At 37.2% G+C, this 25608-nt stretch overlaps 3 protein-coding genes across 3 annotated transcripts; 1 reads left to right on the top strand and 2 right to left on the bottom strand.

The window, feature by feature from the left end:
• Window positions 1–2193: 2193 nt before the first annotated feature.
• LOC139191851 (uncharacterized) lies at window positions 2194–5599 on the bottom strand. Its single transcript, XM_070812878.1, has 3 exons — window positions 4544–5599; window positions 2398–2448; window positions 2194–2274 (listed from the first exon to the last, which is right to left on the bottom strand). The coding sequence occupies exons 1-3, from the start codon at window positions 5597–5599 to the stop codon at window positions 2194–2196; spliced, it is 1188 nt and encodes a 395-aa protein (XP_070668979.1).
• A 4251-nt stretch (window positions 5600–9850) lies between these two features.
• Window positions 9851–14479, top strand: LOC103401537 (1-deoxy-D-xylulose-5-phosphate synthase 2, chloroplastic). The gene is made up of 11 exons (XM_008340252.4): window positions 9851–10110; window positions 10269–10430; window positions 10557–10721; window positions 10846–10996; window positions 11135–11406; window positions 11499–11772; window positions 11854–12161; window positions 12268–12549; window positions 12629–12913; window positions 13014–13156; window positions 14141–14479. The coding sequence occupies exons 1-11, from the start codon at window positions 10015–10017 to the stop codon at window positions 14157–14159; spliced, it is 2157 nt and encodes a 718-aa protein (XP_008338474.3). The 5' UTR covers window positions 9851–10014; the 3' UTR covers window positions 14160–14479.
• LOC103401536 (pentatricopeptide repeat-containing protein At5g65570) lies at window positions 14011–16586 on the bottom strand. The gene has a single exon (XM_008340250.4). The coding sequence runs from the start codon at window positions 16481–16483 to the stop codon at window positions 14336–14338; it is 2148 nt and encodes a 715-aa protein (XP_008338472.3). The 5' UTR covers window positions 16484–16586; the 3' UTR covers window positions 14011–14335.
• Between the last annotated feature and the right edge of the window lie 9022 nt (window positions 16587–25608).

The following is a 25608-nucleotide window of genomic DNA, read 5'->3' as shown; positions in this document are numbered from 1 at the left end:
CTAGCTACTAACCAGTGATAAGACCAAAAAAATTCTGCTTAAAAGGACCTTTCGGGATTAAGTTGAGGTTATTACACTATTGACTATTCCAATTAAAACCTAAAAAGATTTGTTATACCAAAATTGAGCAACAATCTACCATGGTCATAAAAATGCGAAGAAACTTATTCCAAATCTGGCCACCTCTATCCGAACCGCTTAATTTAGTAATCTTCATTTGAAGATCATTCCTACAAAAACCATTCGAAACGAAGACTATTTAGTCATTCAACTATAAGTAATAAATGAACCGTACATCATGAATATGTTACTTTGTAATCACATCATCAATTTGTTTCATACTTTTGGATGCATAAACGATCTCTGTTGAATAATTATTTGTAGAAATGATATTTAAAAGATGATTAAGAAATTGAACGATTCTAATTATAATATACGGTCACCTAAGTCACCGCCTTATAATCCTATCTGATCCCCCGCCAGCAACACAGCTAGGATTTTCTTCTTTCTCCGCAACTAGGGTTTTTTACCGTTAAAGTATTGCTTAGACAATTAAACTAACCAATTCTACGTACTTTTTTGTTTCTTCACATTTTTTCCTAATGGGATGGAATATACTACACTAAGAGCAACTTCACCTATTTTAGGACGGCAAAGACAAGGCAAGGGCAAGGGCAGTGACATTGCTCTCACTATTCATTCTAAACAGTAATTGTCTTTGTGCAAGTTCACCCATTTGAGAAGAGTAAGGATAAGGGTATGGGTCATTACTATTCACAAATATACTTTTTTAAGTTTTATGCCTTGTAAGCGTGTACTTAGTAAGTTAGTTCCTTGAAAATAAAACTCCCTATTTAACTCCGGTAATTAATTTTAAGTACAAAGCAAAGCATAATATTAGAAGCAAGCATAATTAATCTAAAATAAAAGGAAAATGAAGAAGGTTGAACTTTGTAAGTTTGTTAAGTATGTATAATTTTAAGTGTCTTGCTAAAAAAACATTTGTATTTTTTTAGATTTTTTTGGATTTTTTTACCCCAAATTAATCCAGGTCGTTGATTTACTAAATTTTGTTTAAATCAATTCACCAGATTGTGCCATGTGGCACAACCTTAATTTTCAATTTTTTTAGTGTCGGAAATCCAGGCGGCAGTTGAAGGGCAAGTGAAATTGTTTCTGCCTTTAGCCTAATCGCCCTCCCATTTGGGACAAGTGGAGATGATTTTTTTTGGGTCAGGGGCAGTTCAACCCACATGCAAGGGTTATTGGATAACATGAAGTTGCTCTAAGGGAAGGGAGAATTAGGCTAGTCACACAATGGGTTAGTTCTAACTAATCGAACTCAAGACAAATATTTTACGTCCTAGCAATCCAGGTGAGTTGAACTTGAGACTCTCACTCATAAATGAAAACAAATATCATCAAATCTTAGTAATAATTGTTAATTCCTATCTCTTAATAACAAATTATTCATAAACCATAGTTTAGCCCAACTGTTAAGTGCATGTTTACTTGTCAGGAATATTGTTAACGCTCAAAATTTGTAAGTTAACAAATTAAAATACCCCTTTGGTGGGCTTGGTATATGGACTGAAATGAAATGGACTTAAAGGTTTAAGTGGTTCACCCCTTAATAATGTGTTATATACACTGTGTTTCTCTAATTATATTAATTTCAAGCATAAAAATGGCATTTGGCTAATACATGAACTTTTTCTCCTTGTAACAGTTCGACCCCAATACATGAGTTTTTCACCTCTTTTTATAGGCCCTCAATGAACCCCTCAGCCTTGGGTCTTCCCAACTTGGCATTTAATGTGCCATCTATGTAGACTAAAATTAATACTGACACATTTCCACCTATCAACCTAACATTTGACGGTGAAGTGACATGTGTGCAGTTGAAATGGCGCGTTATGTCAGAGTGATGTGGGCCTAGCGTTCCACTCGGCCTTGGTTATCCAACTCTGTTTCTCTGAGAGCCAACCACCTTTACATCTCATCCTAGGTCTTTGCCATTGACTGAGGGTTGCCACGTGGCCTGAATGACATCTTGGTAGACCTATTCCTGGAAACTTGTGCCATAAAGCTATCAGCCAGCCCCCATGCCCCTGGCGGTATGAAAGCTCTTTACATATCCTGGTCAAGCTCAGCTCGTAGGCGGTTGGCTATAGCGCTTGAGGGTATCCTCTTCTAAGCCCCTTGAGCCTTGGGCTTCTCAATCTCCCTTGGTTTTTTCATGGCTCCTTTCCCAGCTTGCACCATTATATGGGCCTAAAAGTACCCAACATTAACAAATATGAATTGCAATCATCTTGATTTTCGAGTTCATTGCGTAGACTAAATCATGTGTAAGGGCATCATTTCACTCCTTAACTTTCTCTTGCATTTACTTACACGTAAGGAATAGAAAGTGTAAGTTTTCACTTGAATTCGATAATCAAATACCTAAAAATCATGGTTTGTAATAAATAGAAAAAAAATATATAAGAGAATGAAGGTAGCAATTAGTTAGCGAGAAGAATTTTTGTGATACTAATATACAATTACTATATATATGATATCTTTTGCCAATAATATAATAAAATATATAAGTACTATATCTACTGACGTCGTATTGTTAACATGAAATGTGGCAATAGCCTTATTCACGTATTATACAAGTTGTTCAGTTAGTCACCACCTGTCCAGCAGAGAATTGTGTATCTTTGTATTTTTTTTCTAAAATTTTATCAGCTGATCATCTGCCACTTGGAATGAATAACCCATTAAAATCCAAGCAGGGCATCAGTTATATGTCATGGAGTATCTCAAACCAATAGCCAATAGTCGAGTTGGGGGATGCGACAGAATCGTACGAGCAGGAGGAGGAGCTGCTAATAATATGATTTAAGCTTTTATATACCACTTTATATCTTGTTTTCTTTTCCTTTTTTGAGAAAAATATCAGTGTCAATGTGTCACGTCAATAATACCAAATATCAAACTTGAATAGATATATATGACGTGTGAAACACACAAAAAATCATTTTTTTTGCTTGAGAGAGGAAAAATCCTAGTCGCTAAAGCTAAAACACACAAAAAATCCTCGCAACCGACCTTTGTCTTTAGTCTTGGTTAAGGCAGCAGTTCCTCTTACCCTATTCTCTCTCGTTCTGTCTGTTTTTTCTATTGTTTTGCTCTTTAATTCTGATAAAAGAGTATTTCTTTTAACGTGTGACTTCTTAACTACGTTTGACACAAATGTTTTAAAATTCTTAATCATTTTTAATAAGGTTTCATTTCCAAAAGAAAATTTCATCGTTATCAGGAAAATTTTGTACCAGTCACATAAATCATTATCATAAAATGGAAATCTTGCACTAATTATTAATAACAAATCAACGACTGAGTTGATGTTGTTGTCCGCATATTCACACCTTCCCTTCCTTATCCAGGAAAAGAAAATTATTACTGTCTTTTATAATTTACCAAATGTACTGATAAAAACTCTGACAATGCAGTCTGATTGAAATTTATAGTGCCAAAATCTTAAAAATTTTATGTCGCTCCAGAATATAAAATAATCTAAGTTTTATAACGATCAAATCTTGATTTTTATATTTTTAAACAAAGATTCAGCGCTTAAAAATTGGGAGTATTCCATCCCGAGAAGCATCATAGAAAATAGCCCAAAATCATTCTCTTCATATTTTGCTCTGTATAAAATAATGGCTTAATAATTGATTTACCTACTGAAATTGTCATTTAGTCTCATTTTATCATTTGAAATTGGTTTTGTCTCACTTTGCCTCATGAAACTATCATTTTCTTCTCATGTAGTTTCTATTTAACCCTTTTCATCCATTCCGTCAAATAAATGTTACATTAAAGGGTAGTATGGACATTTTATTTTTGACACAATTCTTTACCTCCAACCAGTGGCGGATCCAGGAATCTTACCCCAAGGGGTCGCAGTGTAAAAGTTCAAATAAAAATTTAGGATGGAAAAACATATTGAAAATGAAATCATAGTACTTTCATTCATAATTCATAATGGAAACAATATTACAAACTATAATTGTCCACGACGAGGTTTCATATTTTGAAAACGAAGCATTATAGCTTCATTTTCAATACAAGCAAAAATATCTCTCTCAATATAAACAAGCAAGCTATCACTCAACCATTGATCTCCCATTTTGTTCCTAAGTGGACCCTTAACAATATTCATGATAGAAAATGCTCTCTCCACTGAAGCAGTTGCAACTGGTAAAACTAAAGACAATGTAATGAGCAAATATACATAATTGAATACTTGATGCATCCTTGTCTCCACCATTTTTTTTGCAAGATCACCAATCCCTTCCAATTGAGAGAAATCACTACTGGAACACACATAATGAATATAAATCTCAAGTTGATCTTCAAGTGCCAAACGATCTTCATCCGAAAAGTCTTGAGGATAAAATTGAGCAAGACGAAGTAACTTTGGTTTATCAAAAGCTACAAATGAATCTTTCGGACTCAAACATGCCATACAAATAAGCAACTCGGTATTTACCTCATTAAAGCGATCCTCTAACTCCGTAATTTGCTCATCAATGACATAAATAAAGAGCTCCACACGATAATGATGACGATTTGTCTTTATTGGAGCATAACGCCTTGACCTCCCTGGAAGTATAAATGCCTCTTCCATGTTAGGAACATCAATATGATGTTTTTCACAAAAAGAAGATACTTCATCAACCAATGCATCGAACCCATTATTCCTCATCCAATATAGTTTTTCCTTGCATGATTTCACTAAAGCCATTGCATTCACAATTTCTTGATCTTTCCTTTGCAATGCTTGTGACAAATCATTTGTGAGTCCCAATATGACTTTCATCAAGAAAAGGTGAAACACAAACTCAAAAGTAAGTATCACTCTCATTAACGTATTTGCTTCACCCGCACTTTCATTGGGATTATCATCAATAACCATTTGAAGCACATGAACCACGGATGAAAACATAGAAATGATGCTAATCAAGGTACCATAGTGTGAGTTCCATCGTGTGTCACCGGCACGTTTGAGACTTGTTTCTTGATTTAAGCCTCGCCCTGTTATAAGACAATCATTTTCAAAAGCTATCACAAGCTCTTCTTGAAGTTGCCCTCTAAGTGAATCACGCCGCTTACAAGATGCTCCAACATGATTAACCACATTATTAGCCGTTGCAAAAAAAGAGGCAATGTCTATATTATTCTTTGCTACGGCAACAAGAGCTAGTTGAAGTTGATGAGCAAAGCAATGAACATAATATGCACAAAGTTGTTCTCTCAATATCTTTGTTTTAAGGCCATTCAACTCACCTCTCATATTGCTAGCACCATCATAACCTTGTCCTTGTAGCTTGGAAATGCTCAAACCGTAGCGAGAAAACAATGTGTCAATAGCATCCTTTAGTGAACTTGAAGTAGTGTCGGTAACATGTTGGATACCCACAAATCTTTCAATTACATGTCCGTTGTCATCCACATAACGCAACACCATAGCCATTTGCTCTTTCACAGACACATCACGTGCTTCATCCACCAAAATTGAAAAGAATCTATCTTTTAGACCATCCATGATAGCATCAAGTGTTTCAAGGGCACATGAATTCACAATTTCTTTTTGAATGGAAGGAGCTAGTAATTTGAGATTCCCCGGAGCATTTTCCATCACAACTTCTCTAACTTTATCATTATTATCTGCAAGGAATTGCAATAACTCCAAGTAATTTCCCCTATTGCTTGAAGTGGCACTTTCATCATGGCCACGAAAAGGAAGACCTTGTCGCAATAAAAACTTAGTGCACTTGATTGAAGCAATCAAGCATGTGCGATAAGCCTTACGAGCTTGGTCAGAGTGTTTGCTCACTGCCGTTTCAATATGTGTAGCTTGATTCATCAAATTTGTAGCAGCTTCTCTAGCCTTATTATGAACACTCCCAACCGGTCCAACATGCATCTTAAATCTTTCTCTCCCTTTCTTCCAATTCTTAAATCCATCTCCAGTGAAAGCTTCACTACCCACTTGTTCAAAATTGGTTTTAAAGAGATAGCAATAGAGACAAAATGCCGCATCTTTAGATACACTATACTCCAACCAATCAAACTCATCAAACCATTGGGGAATGAAGCGTCGATTAATTCCCGACATATTAGTTATTGGGAAATTATGACCTCTAGGTTGACAAGGTCCTTTTTGTAGATATAATCTTCGGACCTCATCTCTCATATTAGCGTCATAATCTATTATTCGAGTTCTTAATCCAGGATCCGCTTGAAGATTACCCAAAACATCATCTAACTGACTTTGTCTTGAACTTGGAGTTCTTGAACTACCAACAGTATTTGAACTATCAACATTATTCGAACTACCCGAACCCGATGATGACTTTCTCTTAAAAAACCGTTCCATAATAATGCTTGCTACATATACAAAATATTCAAAATAAATACTCACAATATAAACAAACCATAAACATAATCAAAATAAATATGAATTGGATTTCAATTAAATTAAATATCTCATCTTGCATTCTACATATACAAAATAATGAAAATAAAAACTCACAATATAAACAAACCATCAATATAATCAAAATAAATATGAATTGAATTTCAATTAAATTAAATATATTCTACATATACAAAATATTCAAAATAAATACTCACAATATAAACAAACCATAAACATAATCAAAATAAATATGAATTGGATTTCAATTAAATTAAATATCTCATCTTGCATTCTACATATACAAAATAATGAAAATAAAAAATCACAATATAAACAAACTATCAATATAAACAAACCATCAATAAAAACAAACCAATAAAAACTCACAATATAAACAAATCATCAATATAAACAAACCATCAATAAAAACTAACAATAAAAACTCACAAAATAAATATGAATTGAATTTCAATTAATTAAATATATTCTACATATACAAAATATTCAAAATAAATACTCACAATATAAACAAAGGGAGGAGATGGAGTTGGAGCCGCTAGCAAAGGAGTAGCAAGGGAGGAGATGGAGTTGACGTTGAGGGTTTGGGGGCAGCAGCAGCAAGGGAGGAGAGGAGTTGAGGGTTTGGGGGAATTGAGTTAGGGTTGGAGGATGAAAAATTGGGGCTTTTGATTGTATAGGAGTCGGGTAGGAATAGGAAGGCTGGGACTGGGGGGGGACACGGTGGGAATTATATATATATATATTTTTTGTTCGGCCTGGCCCAAAACGACGCCGTTTTGGCCAGGTCATTTAAAAAAAATTCCTGGGCCAAAACGACGCCGTTTTGCCCGTCTGTTTTGAAAAAAAAGAAGCAGCGCGCGCTGCTTCTTCTTCCTCTTCCTGCCGAGCTTCGTTCAGGATTTCTGTCGAACACTTGGCGTGCGAGTCCGACCCCGACGACCCCGACGACCCCAGCTCCAAGAGGTCGCATATGGGAGCTTCAAGGTTGCTTCCATGGTTTCCAAGGGGTCGTGCGACCCCGACGACCCCACTGTGGATCCGCCCCTGCCTCCAACTTGCCTGCTAAAACAATCCCAATTCCATTTTGTTGATAACTCTAATTCAAACTCTCGTTTGTCTCTCTTGGGGATTGATGTGTAGCTGTAGTTGCAACTGTGGGATTCAATGACTGACTTGAATTAGATTTTGAAACACAACCAATTATTTGCTTTTAAAACACAACTCATTACTTGCTTTTCCAACAGCTGCAACTTCAGCTCCACACCTATATGCAAGAGAAATAGACGGGGGTTTGAATTAGAGTTATTGAAAACGGAATTGGGATTGTTCAGCAGGCAAGTTGGAGGCAAGGAACTGTGTCAAAAGTAAATGTCCATATTACCCCTTAATTTAACATTTATTTGATGGAACAGATGAAAATGAGGTAAACTGAGACTTAAATGAGGCAGAAATGGCATTTCATAGAGCAAACTGAGACTAAATGACAGTTTCAAGACAAATCCAAGTAATAAGTCTAAAATAATAATACACTCAAATAAGACGAGCCAAACGAGAAACATATAATGTGAAAAGCAAATGCCGCCATGCATGTTGGACCGTGGAACACGAGTGAGATGGTGAGAGATACAGAATTAATGCGAGGAAATTAACGCAGTACGATTTCTCATTACTGATGAATAAGACTACACAATGACTTGAATAAACAGGTACCTAACTTTCACTTGACACTAAGCTGTTTTTTTTTTTTTTTTGGGTAAACGACACCAAGCTGTTAGGTTAACTAATAACCAACATTAATTAATGTCCCCTTTATCGCTTTGTATACAATAGGACGCATTGAGGCAACCAGTAACAAAAATTAAAACCGAAAAAGAATAAGAGAATAACGAGAACATATCAAAATTATGAAGAAAAAAAAAAGAAAATTATGAAAGGTGAGTATAATATCTTTGCCAATCAAGCAAGCAAAATTGTTAATTTTTTGAGAAACGAATTTCACACAAGGGTAGATTTACTCTGGCGTTCATAAGAAAATAAAAGATAAGAAAGACTGTCACACGAATGCAGTGAGAGTCAAAAGCCCTTAGATACCTAAGCCTTCAGTCAGCTTTTTATTAGCTCGCATTTTCATCCTATTTTGAAGCAATTCCAAATTGTGCCTAAGGACAGCTAGCATATCCATACACAAGGGTAGATTTACTCTGGCGTTCATCCTGCTCTTGCATTACCTACTTCATATGGTGCAATGTATGGTGATGAATATCCATACACAAGTTCAAAAGGAGTGAACTTAAAAGGATGTATGATAAGTAGTATTGAAGCGCCACTCAACCCAAGGTAGCCAGTGCACCCATCTCTTAGGAGTCCCCCCTCCCTTCCAAAGCACCTCAAGTATGTTTCCAAACTTCTATTAATAACTTCAGTTTGGCCATCATAAGGATGATAAGCAGAACTGATACACAATTTAATTAAAACCCTGCAACTTTAAAAATTCTCCCCAAAATGCACTAATAAACACAGAATCCCTGTCACTCACAATGAAACTCGGCAGTCCATGGAGTTGGCAGGAAAGAGTCACAAAATAAACAGATCTTCCCTTGCAATTGGGCAGTCCTACTATGAAGCCAATACTAATATTAGTCCCCACCTTCTGATGGATATGCAATGGTTGCAACAATCCAAGATGAGCTATGGATTCAAACTTAGTTTGCTGGCAGATGTTGCATTTAGCCACAAAGTTCCTAATATCCTTCTTCATAGCTTGCCAATAAAATCCCCTTTTGATTATGTGATTGGGCTGAAAAGTAGAACAAGAAGGCTCCACTAAGGTATTTTGAATTCCTCCTTGTATACTTGAAAGGGCATCTTCCACCACATTCTCATAACTAATAATCAAACCCAACGAGATTCATATAGCCGACCCTATTTAGTGAAATAAGATTTGGTTGTTGTTGCAGCTTGTTACATTTATGACTGCTATAGAAATGTGTGTTAATTTCTTCTACCAATGCATTAGTTTTTATGCATGCAACGTGAAAAAAAAAAGAAATGGTTCGCCATAAAGACTTTTTGTAAGAAAACGGAAACGAAAAATCATCTTCCTTTTTCAAAAAATTAACAAAAATCGTTGAACATATTTTTATTTATCCCCTTAAAATTTCCCATTTATCCTTGGGTCTCAAATATGAAATTTTGGCGCTCAATTGTGGATTGACGCCCAAATAAAATACATAAGTACGTAGAGAAGGTTGTGGAGAGTAACTTTTGCAACTGTGCCGACCAGAAATTTTGGGTAGAGTACTAGCAGTTATTGCCAATTTCTAGACAACAATGAATATCATTTTCATTTAAATTAAACAGAAACAGTAGAGCAACTGTATTATTTTTGCCACGTAGGTGCCTCTTCCGTTGCATCACCAACTATATAAACTTGTTTCTTGTCCCCTCTCCGTGTCTTCATAATTCTCCCAACCTCCTCCTCGCCCTCCTCATTGATTCTGAGCTGGGTTCGGTCAGCAATGGCGGTCTCCGGCGTATCCATTAGACCAAATCAGTACCTGTGTTCATGCCTCAATCCTCCAGCTCCAAAACTGAATCACAGTTGCAGACAACAGGTTTAGTAGAATAATAATAATATTACATGTCAATATTATCATGCTGTGTTCTTCTTCGCATTTCCCTGTTGTTTTTTGCTTTCGGATATATTCATGAATGGTTTCTTCTGATGCTTCAATGGTTTATTTATTTATTTATTTTTTATCATTTGTGGCAGCTTTGTGTGAAGGCTTCAGCTGGTAACTCAGATGGTGAGGACTGCAAGTTGATCAGAAAAGAAAAGGATGGATGGAAGATCGATTTCTCTGGTGAAAAACCGGGCACGCCATTGCTGGACACAGTCAATTACCCAGCTCACATGAAGAATCTCTCCACAGAGGTAGGCTGGCAACACAGATAATAAACTCACTTCTAAAACAACAGATCAAGTTACATATAATATAATTTCGTCACTAATGCCCTGTTTTCTTGTAGTGGTTGATTTTTACGCTGTTATTTTCCACAGGATCTTGAACAACTAGCAGCAGAGCTGAGAGTAGATATTGTTTACAGTGTTTCACAGTCAGGTGGGCATCTCAGTTCAAGCTTAGGTGTGGTGGAGCTGACAGTGGCACTGCATCATGTGTTCAACACGCCCGACGACAAGATCATATGGGATGTTGGTCATCAGGTGCAAGAAATTAACATTCATTAATAATTTGATTGAAAAGAAAATACTGTTTTAACTTATTGATCAAAAGACGTTAAATTGTACCGATCTACTCAATAGTTCTGAGAAGCAATTACTTGTGCAGGCGTATCCTCATAAAATTCTTACAGGAAGGAGGTCCAAGATACACACAATTAGGAAAACGTCAGGTCTTGCCGGTTTCCCTAAGAGGGATGAGAGCGTTTATGATGCTTTCGGTGCAGGCCATAGTTCTACAAGCATTTCTGCTGGTTTAGGTACCTATTTCTCACCTTAACCACCTCCCAACCCGAGAACCCCATTTCAATCTCGACTTTAAAATACATGTCCAAGACAGTAAATGGATAATTTGCGAATTTCATCTCACCTTTGTTTCCTCGAAAACTTTATGACAGGCATGGCAGTGGCAAGAGACCTACTTGGGAAGAATAACACTATCATTTCAGTGATTGGAGATGGAGCCATGACTGCAGGGCAAGCATACGAAGCCATGAATAACGCAGGATACCTTGATTCTAACCTGATCGTCATATTGAATGACAATAAGCAAGTCTCCTTACCCACCGCCACTCTTGATGGCCCTGCAAAGCCCGTTGGGGCCCTCAGCAGCGCTCTAACCAAGCTCCAAGCAAGCACCCAGTTCCGCAAACTTCGCGAGTCTGCAAAAGTAAACCTTTAATCTTGCAAATTGTGATTCTTCCTATTCTGACCTGTTCAACTTATTTCAAAAAACCTGACTCCGAAAAATATCTTTCGAAGAGTATTACGAAGCAAATTGGAGGCCAAACACATGAAGTTGCAGCAAAAGTAGACGAGTATGCAAGGGGAATGATAAGCGCTTCTGGATCCACTCTCTTTGAGGAGCTTGGGTTATATTATATCGGTCCAGTTGATGGGCACAATGTTGCAGACTTAGTCACCATTTTCCAGAGAGTGAAAGCCATGCCGGCCCCGGGGCCGGTTTTAATCCACATCATGACAGAGAAAGGAAAGGGCTATCCTCCAGCTGAGGCAGCAGCTGACAAAATGCATGGTATGAGTCAGAACTTTATGATCCCAGTAATCAGATAAGGAATCTTATGATGATCCTTATTTTATTTCCCTGTATTTTCAGGTGTTGTCAAGTTTGACCCACAAACCGGCAAGCAATTTAAGACCAAATCCCCTACACTTTCGTATACCCAGTACTTTGCTGAATCGCTGATTAAGGAAGCTGAAATAGATGACAAGATTGTAGCCATTCATGCAGCAATGGGCGGTGGCACTGGTCTAAATTATTTCCAGAAGAAGTTTCCAGATCGTTGTTTTGATGTGGGAATCGCTGAGCAACACGCTGTTACATTTGCAGCTGGTTTGGCTGCAGAAGGTCTGAAGCCATTCTGTGCTATCTACTCATCATTCCTGCAACGAGGATATGATCAGGTGAGCTGATAGAAAGGAATGGTGATGGTAGTGTACTTTTGAAATCTAAAGTTTTTGACAAAATCACTGCTTCATATGGCACTAATGATTTATAATGGGTATACAGGTGATTCACGATGTAGATCTTCAAAAACTACCTGTCCGCTTTGCAATGGATCGAGCTGGCTTGGTTGGTGCAGATGGGCCCACCCATTGTGGAGCATTTGATATCACATACATGGCTTGCTTGCCCAACATGGTGGTAATGGCTCCATCTGATGAAGCTGAACTGATGAACATGGTCGCCACAGCAGCAGCCATAGATGATAGACCTAGCTGCTTCAGATTTCCTAGAGGCAATGGTATTGGAGCACTTCTTCCTGCTAATAACAAAGGAACCGCACTTGAGGTTAGTATTAAAAAAATTCAAAGTTATTGAGTGAGTATACAAAATAGACAGCTGAAATTCATTGACCAATATTGAATAGGTTGGTAAGGGAAGAATATTGATGGAAGGCAGTAGAGTAGCAATTTTGGGATATGGTTCCATAGTTCAACAATGTGTAAAAGCTGCAAACAACCTGAAAACCAGGGACATATCAGTTACAGTAGCCGATGCACGATTTTGCAAACCTCTGGATACTGAACTAATCAAGCAATTGGCTAAGGAGCATGAAATTCTTATTACAGTGGAAGAAGGTTCAATCGGAGGTTTTGGATCTCATGTATCCCGCTTCCTAAGTTTAAGTGGTATTCTAGATGGACCGCTTAAGGTACTATATTTCCTATTATTCTCATAACATCACTGATTTTTGTTCTTTTAGTCTCTTTATCTCTTTGTCGGCCATAAAATTCTGGGATTTTTCTTTGCAGTTGAGAGCAATGGTACTCCCTGACAGATACATTGATCATGGAGCACCACAGGATCAGCTTGAAGAAGCAGGGCTGTCCTCGAGGCATATCTCAGCCACAGTATTATCTCTGTTGGGGAGGCCAAAAGAAGCTCTTCACTTCAAGTGAGTGCACAAGTGGACTCAATTTTATTGCCATGGTAACTGTTCATAAAATTCGCAGCTTTGGCTATCTTGGTTTGAGAAAAACCGAATGTCAAAAACCAAACTACACAGAGCATATTTGGGGTGCTCATGTATTATGGTACAAGACCCATTTAGGTATCAGATAGAACAATCAGTGCATAATTAGTGCTTATGTTGTTAGCAACTGTATTATATTGAAGGACGCATGGTGTGAAACTTGAAACAAACAGAAGAATTTTTTTCATGCAGAGAGTTGAAGACTCATGTACCCTACTGCTTATAAATGGGGTTCTTTAGTTTGAAAATTTAATCACATTTGGTGTGTGCAACATATGATTACTCCTCCGAAACTCATCTTTGCAGCTGTATAATCAATTGGCAATTGGCTATTCTCTACATTAAACAGATTTCTACAGAGGTCCTCACCCATAATTAGCAGTGAAGAACTACCATGTGTACAAAATAATTGGTCTATAGCTTGCCATGCAACTGTTGATGAACTGACAACGAGTTAATTAGAAAACAAGGTTTAGGAATTGGGAACTGTTATTTACACTCCAAAAATCTCATTCTACACTCCTCACAAGTGTATTTTTCTTTCTAATTATAGAAAGTTTGGAGTGCAAAATGAGATTTTTGGAGTGCCAATAACAATTCCCTAGGAATTTTGTCATCAATAATCCATAGGTGTAATACACTCCTAGCAAACACTTCGAGGATAGCAATTAAGTTGCATATCAATTTTGCTACACTTCTAGGATAGCAATTAAGTTTCATATTAATATTGCTATTCCAGTTAGGAACCATAAAGGCTTCATATCAGTTTTGCTATGTCAACTAGGAACCACAAATCATTTTGTAATTTAAGTACATACCTGATTTGTAATTTAAGTACATACCTGATGTCCAGCATCCTTGAATGACTCAAATACTGAGAATATACATTCATTCCAATCAATTCAGGAACGAGAGAAAGAACTAATGCCCCATCTAGGATGAAGATCAATCAAGTGGGAGCAGCTTCCCACACAGGGAATTCAAAGTGATTAGTTACAGCCAATCAATCAGAAGACAAGATCAATAACCTTGCCCATCTAACAGTAAAATCGACAACTGCACAATGGAGCCTTGTATACATCTGAATTGTATAATTTGTATTCACCAATAGTCTCCACAGGAACAAAATCCATCCTTAAAATGATGGAATCTCTTGGCGTCCCGAGCGATTATTTCTCTCCCGATAACTTTGGTGACAAATTTTATCCAGGAATGACAGTCCCCACAGACTCTAAGGTTCTTATATATCCTGATAACAGTATCCTTATTACTACTCATCAACAGAGCAAACGAAATAGCTAGCTTCTCACTGTGAGAGTGCAAAGACCTCTCCTTGTGCTCCTCATCCAAATCTTGCAACACAAATCTTGTATCAGGAATATAACCCAAAATTTTTACCCTGTCAGTCAAATTTTCTAACGTTTCATTTATCTCTCTCGATCTTGGATGCGACAAATCTCCAGCCATGAAAGTGTGAACCTCCCTGTCTACATCAACCCAACTCATTGCAGGATTCTTCTTGAATTTCATATCCCTCAGTGTGCTTTTCATCCCAATGACTTGACTCCAATTACCGGTTGAAGCATAAACATTTGTCAACAGGATATGAGACCCCCCGTCACCTGGAGCAAGTTCAAGCATTTTATTAGAAGCTCTTTCTGCCATCTCGATCTCTCCGTGAAGTTTACATGCACTTATCAGTGTTCTCCATAATACTACATCTGGATTCCTGACTTGTTTCACTAGTGCTTCGGCCTCTTGAAGTCTCCCAGAACGCCCCAGCAAATCAACCATGCAAGCATAGTGATCTACTGTCAACTCAATATTATGATTATTCGTAACAGTAGCAAAGATTTGGCAGCCTTCTTGAACCAACCCTGAATTGTTGCACGCCAAGAGAACACTCAAAATTGTTACTTCATTTGGCCCAAGTCCCAAGTCTTTCATTCCACTGAAAAGTTGAAGTGCTTCATGTCCAAATCCATTCTGGGCATAACTATATATCATGGAGTTCATGGATACCACATCAATTTCGATTAAGTCATCAAAAACAGACCTTGCCATTTCTGTACTTCCACATTTCCCATACAAGTTAATGAGAGCAGCACCAGCATATACGTCTCTGTCCAATCCAAATTTTGTGACCATAGCATGGATTTGTTTTCCTTCATCGATCATGGCAAGGCTTGAGCTTGCTTGAAGAGCACTAGATAACGTGAAAGAATTCGGAACTATTGAACTGCGGATCATTTTTCTGAACTTTGTCAAAGCCAACTCTTCTCTTCCATTTCTTACAAGACCCACAATAAGAGATGTCCAAGTTACCTGGTTTGGATTCAGAAACCCTTTAAAAACCCTTAGAGAATCATCAATCAATCCACATCTAGCATACATAGTTAAAAGTGATGTCTGTGAAGCCACAGCAAGTTCAGAACCCGACTTGATAGCAAGACCATGGACCACTTTACCATTAGATAAATCATCTAAATTCCCACAAGAGATCAAGATGCTAGCAAAAGTATATTCATTAGCCTTAATTCCTCCCTTGATCATGTTCCTGAAAACAGCTAGAGCTTCACCATCATCACCATGCTGAGAGTAACCAACAATCAACGTTGTAAACAAAACAACATCCTTATCCACAACACGATTAGCCACCAACCGCCCATCCTTCATTCTCCCAAACTTCACGTACATATCAACAAGAGCACTAGCAACAAACACGTTCGACACCTCCAGACCCAAAACCACTGCCAACCCATGAGCCCTCCGCCCTTCATTCACAAGTCCCAGATTACAAAAAGCCTTGAAAACGCTCGAAAACGTGAACTCATCTGGGAAAACTCCATCCAATACCATCTTCTCATACAACCCAATTGCTTCCTTACTCTTTTTACGGCCAACATAAGAAGATATCATCGAGTTCCATATGACAACGTGCCTCTCAGGCAATTCATCAAACAGTTTGCGTGCATAGCTAATGCTCCCACACTTCAAGCCCGCATCGACGAGCTTGTTGCCTACAGAGAGGTGAATGCAACCGGATTTGATCATATGGGTCTGAACAATTCCAACGTCCATCAACGACCTTGTGTGTATGCATTGTTGAATCAGAGAAGAGTAAAACTCAGTAAAGGATTGAGAAGAAGACATGAAGTTGTTGAGGTGGTTCAGTTGGCTTAGTCTTCTTGGTAAGTTCATTTCAAATGATATGAGCAAATTTGAAAGCCTGGGCAACCTAACAGCCATATTTACGGGTGCAAATTAAGACTCACCACCCGTACTTTCAAAGTTGAGGAAAATAATGCTGATTTGTTGTAATGCAATATGTGGATGGACCGCATCACATGAATAGTTCTTTACTAGTCATTTGAATAAAAATGAGATGGATTACTTTATGTACTATTTATTTGAAAAAAAATCGTATAAAGTGAATAGTGTTGCTACATTATTTTGTCAGATGAAAAAATCTATAAAATGAGGTTCATCCGTTCATTGTAAACTCATAATTCAATATCAAAGGGAGAGAAGAGAAGAGGAAAGAAGAGAGATGCAGAAGAAATTACCAGTGAGTTGGGCTAGAAAGAGAAGAGCAAATAGTGAGAGTTATTATTGTACTCCTATTATTTCAAATAATGAAATAAAGTACTACTGCTAGCCCGAGGACATAGGCACAGTTGCTGAACCTCGTAAATATTGTGCTTTATTTACTTTATGTTCCATTGCACACATATCCTCAATTTCACAACTCGTTATCAACAAGAAGATCTCTCATATATGTGGAAAACACAACGCCATAAACCCGGTAAAGCACTACCTACCTCTCACCTCTGTCGGCTAGAATCTCACAGATAAGAAAATCTTTTTACTTTATCTTCATACTTTTGTACGACTAATTTTCGTAAAGCAAACATACATTTGATTATATAACTATTATTATTGGCCGCGAATGACATGTGAAAAGAAAACAAGTGATTCAAAGTTAAGTGGCACAAGTCTACACAAAAGACAGTAGCTTAAGACTTGTACAAAAATCTCACCAGATTTCTTTTATTCAAAATTTAAAAGGTGGAAATCATGGTGCCATGCATTTAGGGAAAAAGAAAAGAAACATTAGACGTACTAAACTGTTGACAAAAGAGGAAAAAAGGGAAGTATAGTAAGTTAATATTTACTTTTTCCTTATCATTGTTATTAATATGATTGGTGGAATAATCCCCCATCATACATTAATATATATGTGAATGACGCGGCACCATCGCCCTTCTTATAATAACAATTAGGATAAATTACACAAAACTACCTTAACTATGGGTCGAATCACAATCTCATACCTCATGTATAAAACATTCAATGTCATACCTCAACTCATGAATTCGTTGCATTGTCAGACTTTCGTTACATTTTCTGTTAATTTGGGTGTTAATTGATGACGTGGCCGGAGCGGGGCTCACTGCTTCGCTAACTGAAATAAAAAATTAATTTTTTTATTTAAGAATTTAACAACCAACCCCCAGGAATCATGCATGAGGATAACAATTCTCCCCAAAAATCGTCCCCCTTTGTGGATGGTGGATGTAATCGAAGTCGTGGGCGAGCTCGGTAGCAATCTGCATCTAGGAGAGCCACGATGACAGGATGGTGTAGCTCAGGTTCTTCGGGTTACGGAGGCAGTCGGAGAGGTTGGCGCCGACAACGAATTCGTAGACGAGGTAGATGCAGGAGAGGGAGGCGCCTAGGATCTTGATAAGGCTGGAGTAGTAGGATTTGGAGTTGAGGGAGAGGCGGCGCTCGAGGTCGGGGAGGGAGATAGGGAGGCCAGATTTGCGCTGGAAGATGACAATGTCTTTGGAGTGAAGGAAGCAATGCCAGGAGGAGCAGGAGAGGCGGCGGCGGGCGAGGAAGTTGGAGGTGGTGGAGTGGATCTCGGAGAGGTCGTAGATTTGGGGGTTCTCGGGGAGGGAGGCTTTGAAGGATTTGAGGGAGGTGACGGAGGAGGAGGTGGAGGATTTGGAGAAGTTGTACCTGAAGTTGTCGTTGGTGCTGAAATTGGCATAAGGATCGGGAAATGAGAAGGGGATGATTTCTAAGGAGCAAGGAGGAGAGATTTTAATTTTTAAAATTAATTTTTAATTGTTAAATTGTGTTTTGTTTTTTCAAGATTGTTAAATTATTAAGTAAATTAATTAAAAATTTTAATTGTTGAATAAAAAATATTAATTAATTAATTTTTTTTATTCGAATTGGTGAAGCAGAGGGCCCGCTCTTGCCACATCATCATTTAATAGTTAAATTGACAGAAAATTTAACAGAGGTCTGACATTGCAACGAATTCATAAGTTAAGGAATGACGTTGCAATGTTTAAAATATAAGGTATGAGATTGTGATTTAGCATATAGTTGAGGTAATTTTGTGTAATTTACCCTAACAATTATTATCATTAAGTTTTTGATACTTATGTGAATGGTGTTGAATTAAAGCCCTTGTCACAAGCATTGCTTATTTAAAGCAATTTATTTATAGTGGCTGGAATTATAGCCATATGCTTTAATTTTGTTTTGCACTACAGTTTTGTTATGATGAGTATATACAAGACCCAAAGTTCCTTGATCCTCATCATATAAGATGATTGGACCTGAAGTTCCATCATATAAAAAGATTGGACCTGAAGTTCCTTGATCTCCATCATATAAAAAAGATCGGGTCTAAATTTCTTTGATCCTCATCACATAAAAAGATCGGACCCGAATTGATCAAAAATCAGAACCTGAAGTTTTTGAATCAACTAAGAGAGCAACAGTTCCTTAACTAAATTAAAATGAGGGCTAGAAGTTCCTCGATTCATGTAAATGGCGACCATAAGTTCCTTAATCCATGTACAAATTAAGTATGGACAGGAATTCCAAAAATATGAACCTACAGGTTCTAATGATGTCGATATCGAGAATAAATTTTGAGTACATATGTATAATGTTTTGACCTGAAGTTCAAAATATAAATAATGTGAAGAACTCGAAGTTCTAACACTTTTGTTTGCAAGTTCTGTCATTCCACATTTTCTTCCCTTTGGAATAAGGAAATGGTGAACTTAATAAGAAAATAGAGAACTTAGCAAAACTCGATTTTGTTACCATCAACATCATAAGCAACAAATATTTTCATGGATTCATGATGCCTGAGAATTCATGTGTAAGCATATGATTTTAGAAAACATCTTTGCTTAAAAGTTCATTGAATCATATTCATGGAGCTAGAAGTTTTCATTGTTTCTTCATTGATTCATATTAATGAAACCATAAGTTTCCATATTTTCATATATTTAACAAATTGAACTAGAAGTTTCAGGCATGTAAAAAACCAGAAGAAAGGGAACTTTTGTATATATATATATACACACACACGTGCATACACATGAGTTACAACTACAAAAACAAACAAAACAAGGGGAGCCTTCACAAGCTTATGTGAAACCTCAGTACTTGGCAGTATCATGTGAAGCCTCAGTACTTGGCAGAAACCCAGAAGAGGAAGGCACTAGAGATTGATCATGTGAAGCCTCAGTACTTGGCAAAACTCTAGAAGGATGAGACACCAGAGGATGATCATTTGAAGGCTCATTACTTGGTAGAACTCCAGACGGTGGAAGCAATGGATGCCTTCAGAATAAAGCCACGAACCTCTGATGGTCACTTTGAATCTGACTTTCGGATTCCTATAGCTGGTCTAGCTTTCTTTTCATACTCGTCAAGTAATTATTTGCAAGTATGTGCAATTCACTATTCTCGTGCTTGAGTCCTCTAATATCTTGTCTAAGACTTACCACATGCCATTAATGATTCAACTTGGCGAGTTCGAACAAGTAGATGTTAGCCCATGTTGGATATAGAACTCACACATTAAATACTAAAAGTCAAAGAATCTTGAACAACCAATTCATCAAACCTTTTTTAGAGTATTCTTTTGTCTTTGGGAGTGAGAATGTTCTTAGCTACTGCTGCAGCAGTTATATCATTCTTCATCACAGAGTTCCTTACCTTAAGAGGACCATTAGAGGATAAGAAGGATGGGCGCCAAATATTGTCCTGAAGAAGCACATCTGCATTTTCGACAACATTCAAATCAAACCAACGGTCAAATGGGCAAGCCATTTTCAAAAAAGATGAAAGAAAAGGATGTCAGATAAAGTGAAATCTCATAAATACAACAAAAGCAATTTTCACGGCGGGCAACTTTCTGAGCGTGCTTTTGGATACAATCGATCCCTTTATAAAAGAAAAGGCAACACGACCACTTGTTCAAAAGCTAGATTTTCCTGAATTAATTTCATTGGCACTTCTCAGTCACATTCTCAGCTTTTTTGGATATCAAGGATAACTCTGCCAAAATATCTCTGACAAAGTTGAAATGCGTGGATTTTACTGTACCAACTACACCACTGTTGCCAACAAACGTGAAAGGGATAGTCCCAACAGCACCACTACCTGCTATTTTTGGGAAATCCCTATATGTCGACCTTTGTCCTCTGTGGCAAGGCAGAGCTCTAAAATGTCTAACTTTTCTTCCTCGTCGAGAATGCATCTTCAACCAAGTCTCACAAAATACTTAGTCTTCCTTCTATCTGAGAATACCTCTTCAACCAAGTCCCTCAAAATGCCAAACTCATTTTTTGAGCAAGAAATTTGATCGAGAAGTTTTACAGCATTATCAAATCCTTTTACTTTTTTTCTTCAAGAGCAAAAATATTTCATATCATGTTTTTTCCTTATCTTTTCCTTTGCCCTTGTTCTTGCCTGCAAGACAGGGAGAAAGAAAACAATCAGTCAGAATCTGAAATCAAACTTTCAGTCTGGAACTGATTACCTGGGACCTTTGCCTAATATCTTACCTCGTATTGCTCTCAAGTACTCATCTTCAACTGTTGTTGGAGTCGAGTTTCAAGTCACAAACGTCACAAAACAATTGGTATGTTGTTGGCTTTTTACACTGAAGTTGCCAAACATGGATGAGTTATTAAGAAGTGATGTTTTGAATGACCATTCAAAGGCTGTGCTCCACTTCTGCTATGCAGGAGGTTGAAGTTGAATGATTAGCAATACACCCATATAATTTCAAATAGAGAAAATGAGTGACTGACTAAGTGAATGGAAAGCTAAAGTTCAATGATGGGAATCCTACTCACAACTCTAGCAAACTCTACCTAAAGTCCACCATAGCTAAAGATAAGAACTCAGTTTATATCATTCTGATGATGTAAAGGTAATACAATCTTCACAATTACTAATAAACTATCAAATGCATTAACAAGTTACAAAGATGCCGCATGGATTGAAGTCTTAATAAGACTATCTATGGACTTGGCACTACTAAACTGTTGCATGCCCTAAGCATGATAGTCGCCCACAAATTCAAGTCCCAAAAGATTAATCCATGAACATGGCAATTTTAATATTTCTTATGCCTGAAGCATGATCGATGTATAGGTTCCAATGATTCAACTCCCTAGAAGTGGAGATTAAAAATCTAAGCTCTATAACGCTCTAGAGGAGGTTATGATCCAAACTCTCCAAACAATTCATCAAATAAGAGATGACTATCCTAGAAAAGACATGTAAAGCCCTTGAAGAGGCAAGGATATCCAAAGTAATGAAATGCTTATAAATATGCATGCGCATGCACGTGAGAATTATGGGATCACGAATTAGTGATAACCGATTTTAATTTTGGTTTTACAGTAGCTACTACATTCATCAATGAGCTGTATTGATATTGAGCCATATTTTTTTGTTCGTTGACGAAAAGAAAAATAATTGATCAAAATGGAGAAAGGCAATTCCATTACAATTTAGTAAGAACGTGGAAAAATAGACCTATAACAAAATCACCAAATGATGTTGAACCCAAAAGGTTATATATCGGCATTTGTAATACAGTGAAATATTTCACTCACATGATATATGACACATGGTTCCTAATTGAAACCTAAAATTGTAATACACTCCTGGAAACATGATTTCTTATTATGAAACTTGTTCATTTCAATGGAGAATTATATATATATGCCCGAAGCATATCTCCATAAGCAAATCTCTCAAGTATACATAGAAGCAAATTGCTCAGTATAAAATTCAAAGGAGAATGTGTCATGAAGTGTAGAAAATCCTTGAAGGGTTCAAATTGTTTAAAGTAAACCTTGCAAGGGTAAAGCATAAATTATGTACTTAATACCAATAAATGGTATAAATTGCCTTAGTGAGTACTATCATTATGATATTGTTGCAACATACTAAACTCTCTACCCCATGACCCCGTGACCCTTCTTTCCTTCTCTCTCTCTCTCTCTCTCTCTCTCTCTCTCTCTCTCTCTCTCTCTCTCTCTCTCTCTCTCTCTCTCTCTCTCCTTCTTCCATATCCCGTATATCTCTCTCTCTCTTCGAAACTCTTTACAGCTCTCTCATCTTTTCCCTTAGAAACACACACACACACCCAATTGCGTACCTGCATAAGGAAATCAACCATTCTTATTATCAAACCTTCTCTCTCTCTCTCTCTCCCGTCGCTGCAAGGAGCAATGGAACCCAGGAACTCTCCGGCCGAGATTCCTTTGATTTTCCGGTAAGGTAAGTTCGATTTTACCTTTCTTTTCATTCTAGTGTGAAGTTTAGATGAGATTTATTAAGTTTATCTTGTTAAATTACAAGGTTTTAGAACGAAATCGACTCAAGGGAAGGCACACCCATTTCCGGCGAACCGGTGGGTGTCGAAGGAAATTTTGGTCACCTCCGGCCATTTCACGGCAAATAGAAGGTATAAAATTACTCTTATCATCTAGTCCTTCATTTTTATACCTAAATCATTTTTATACCTAAATCAGAGTCTAAGAATGTAGTTTGCAGTCGACCGGAGCTGGCGGTGTTCTTCCCGACTACACCCAAGCCACCCAAGCCATTCGGCCTTCTCAAATACCTCGGGCCTTAGCCCAGTCTTGGAACTAGCCCATTTCCCTTTTTGGTTAATTGGCTTGTGGGCCGTGCCCTGTATGGGCCGTGTTTGTGTGTGAGGTGTGTTTTGGGCTGCACAGTGTGTGTGTGCAGACCCTGTGTGTGTGTATTGTGCATATGTGTAAGTGTGGGTTGGGTTTAAGCCCAAACCACCCTTCTTCACCCTAAACCCTTTTAACCTATTAGACCCTAACCCATCCAACCCAAATCCTTTATTTTATTTAGTTCAAGCCCAAATCCTTTAGAAAATCCTTTTATTTATTTATTACATTTTTTGTGCTTAGGTGAAGTTGCTAGTGAGGGAATTCGTAATCCTTATCCGCTTAACTCTACTGCTACGGAGTACTGTGAGTGGACCTCTTCTAAAATTATATGACTTTATTGTTTAATTGCATAAATGAATTGCATGCCTTACGAGTTTATGAACTGATTTTATGTTAAGCATGTTTATTGAATATGTTGGTTTTCGTCTTGTGTTTTTGGTGAGGAATTAATTGTTAGCGTATATTGAGCTATAGTTTGATATATCGTATTTTCTATAAAAACCATGAACTGGTAGACTATTTGATGGATGACGATAGGATGCTAGGACATGTTTTAGAAACCCCTCTTTATAGTATAGATGATGGATGACTTTATACTATGAAGTGGTTATTTATGAGAGACGTAACTATTTGTGCATACCTAGTGGACACTATGCCGCCTGGGGCGAGGATCTAGTGTTAGTAGATAGGTCGGGAGAAATAATCCCTAGCTACGGGCTGAGGGACACAGAGCAGGCATTGGGCCGAGAGTTGGTAATCTCTAGCTACGGGCGCAAAGACCACAGTGCTGGCATAGGGCCAGGAGAATATATTTAATTCAGTGATCTTACTAGCAGTACACCGCGCTTACGAGACAATATACGAGATGATACACGCGATGATTTATATTATGTTTTTCCGCATTATACCTGTTGAGATGTTTTATGGCATGCTAGAGTTCAGAAAACCTATCATTTATTATGTTAGTAGTTTTCATTATATATAAACCTGGGGGTTAGTATGTTTATAACTGTTTTCATATTATGTGTGTATATATATATATATATATATATATATACAGAGAGCTTAAGGGGAGGGATCCCCATTTTTTGAAAAAAATGGGGATTAGGTGTGGGGCCCACTTCACATCTAATTTCAACGATCCGAACCGTCTATTTTGTTAGTCTCGATTCATAGATCATTCTTGCAAAATATTAGCTAAATTGGAAATGTTTAAGACATCTAATTGGGTTCAAGGAAATGAACGAATACTTTGTTATATAAGAAAATATGAAATTTGATATTGATAATTAAATAGGCAAATGGTTTCGGATTGAATTGAATTTTTGCAAGGATGATCTATGAATCGAGACTAACAAAATAGACGGTTCGGATCGTTGAAAATTGATATGAAGTGGGCCCCACACCTAATCCCCATTTTTTTCAAAAAATGGGGATCCCTCCCCTTAAGCTCTCTGTATATATAGATATATAGATAGATAGATATATAGATAGATATATATCTATCTATATATCTATATATCTATATATATATATATCTATCTATATATCTATCTATATATATATATATCTATATATATATGATAGACTGGATGTGTCACTTGAGAGGATGTTTCTACTGATTTTAGTTTTATATTGATCAAATCATTGATTAATTCTTGTTGAGTTACTGATGAACTAGTGTCTACTGATTTTAATTTCCTATTGGCTAGTGAATTAATTAACTCTTGATCCTGACCCATCCTATCGGTTGGTATGGATCCAGAAAAAGAATTTCTGCTATGAGCAAATGATTTTTATGAGTGGACTGACTCACAAGACCTTCTAGCTGGACGATCAAAATTAATTTTAACAGTCCCATCAAAATATTGTTCTATATTATCTAAATTTACTAGACTATTATGGATAGCTACTGGCTTACTTTCATTAATTAAACACCAGTCTAAAGGTAGACTGATATCTGACCACCTAATGGTTCTTGGTACTTTAATGTTTGCATTTTCTTGATTAGTTTGAATTAAAAGTGTATGATCTCTCGGATTTTTTGTTAAAGCCTGAAAGTTCATATTTGTGCCAGTGACTTTATAGTAGACTCGATAGATTAATGCCAATGGCTGTGTTCCTTCAAGGACTTGGTATCATGAAGTTTTAATATTCAAAGTGAGTGCTTTCAGCATATGTGGGTCTGAAAGACTTATGGTGAGGTCTGGAAAACAATCAAAGTAGATAGGTCCATTATAGAGACTCGACTCTATCATACCAAGTATGCTATCACTAAAATTAGTGAATCTAACATCTCGGAGACATAACAAAATGGAGGTATTAAGACCC

Source organism: Malus domestica, chromosome 15 (assembly GCF_042453785.1).
Source record: "Malus domestica chromosome 15, GDT2T_hap1".
Taxonomy (NCBI): domain Eukaryota; kingdom Viridiplantae; phylum Streptophyta; class Magnoliopsida; order Rosales; family Rosaceae; genus Malus; species Malus domestica.
The sequence above is the reverse complement of the archived record's forward strand: the minus strand, read 5'-3'. Positions and strand labels throughout refer to the sequence as shown.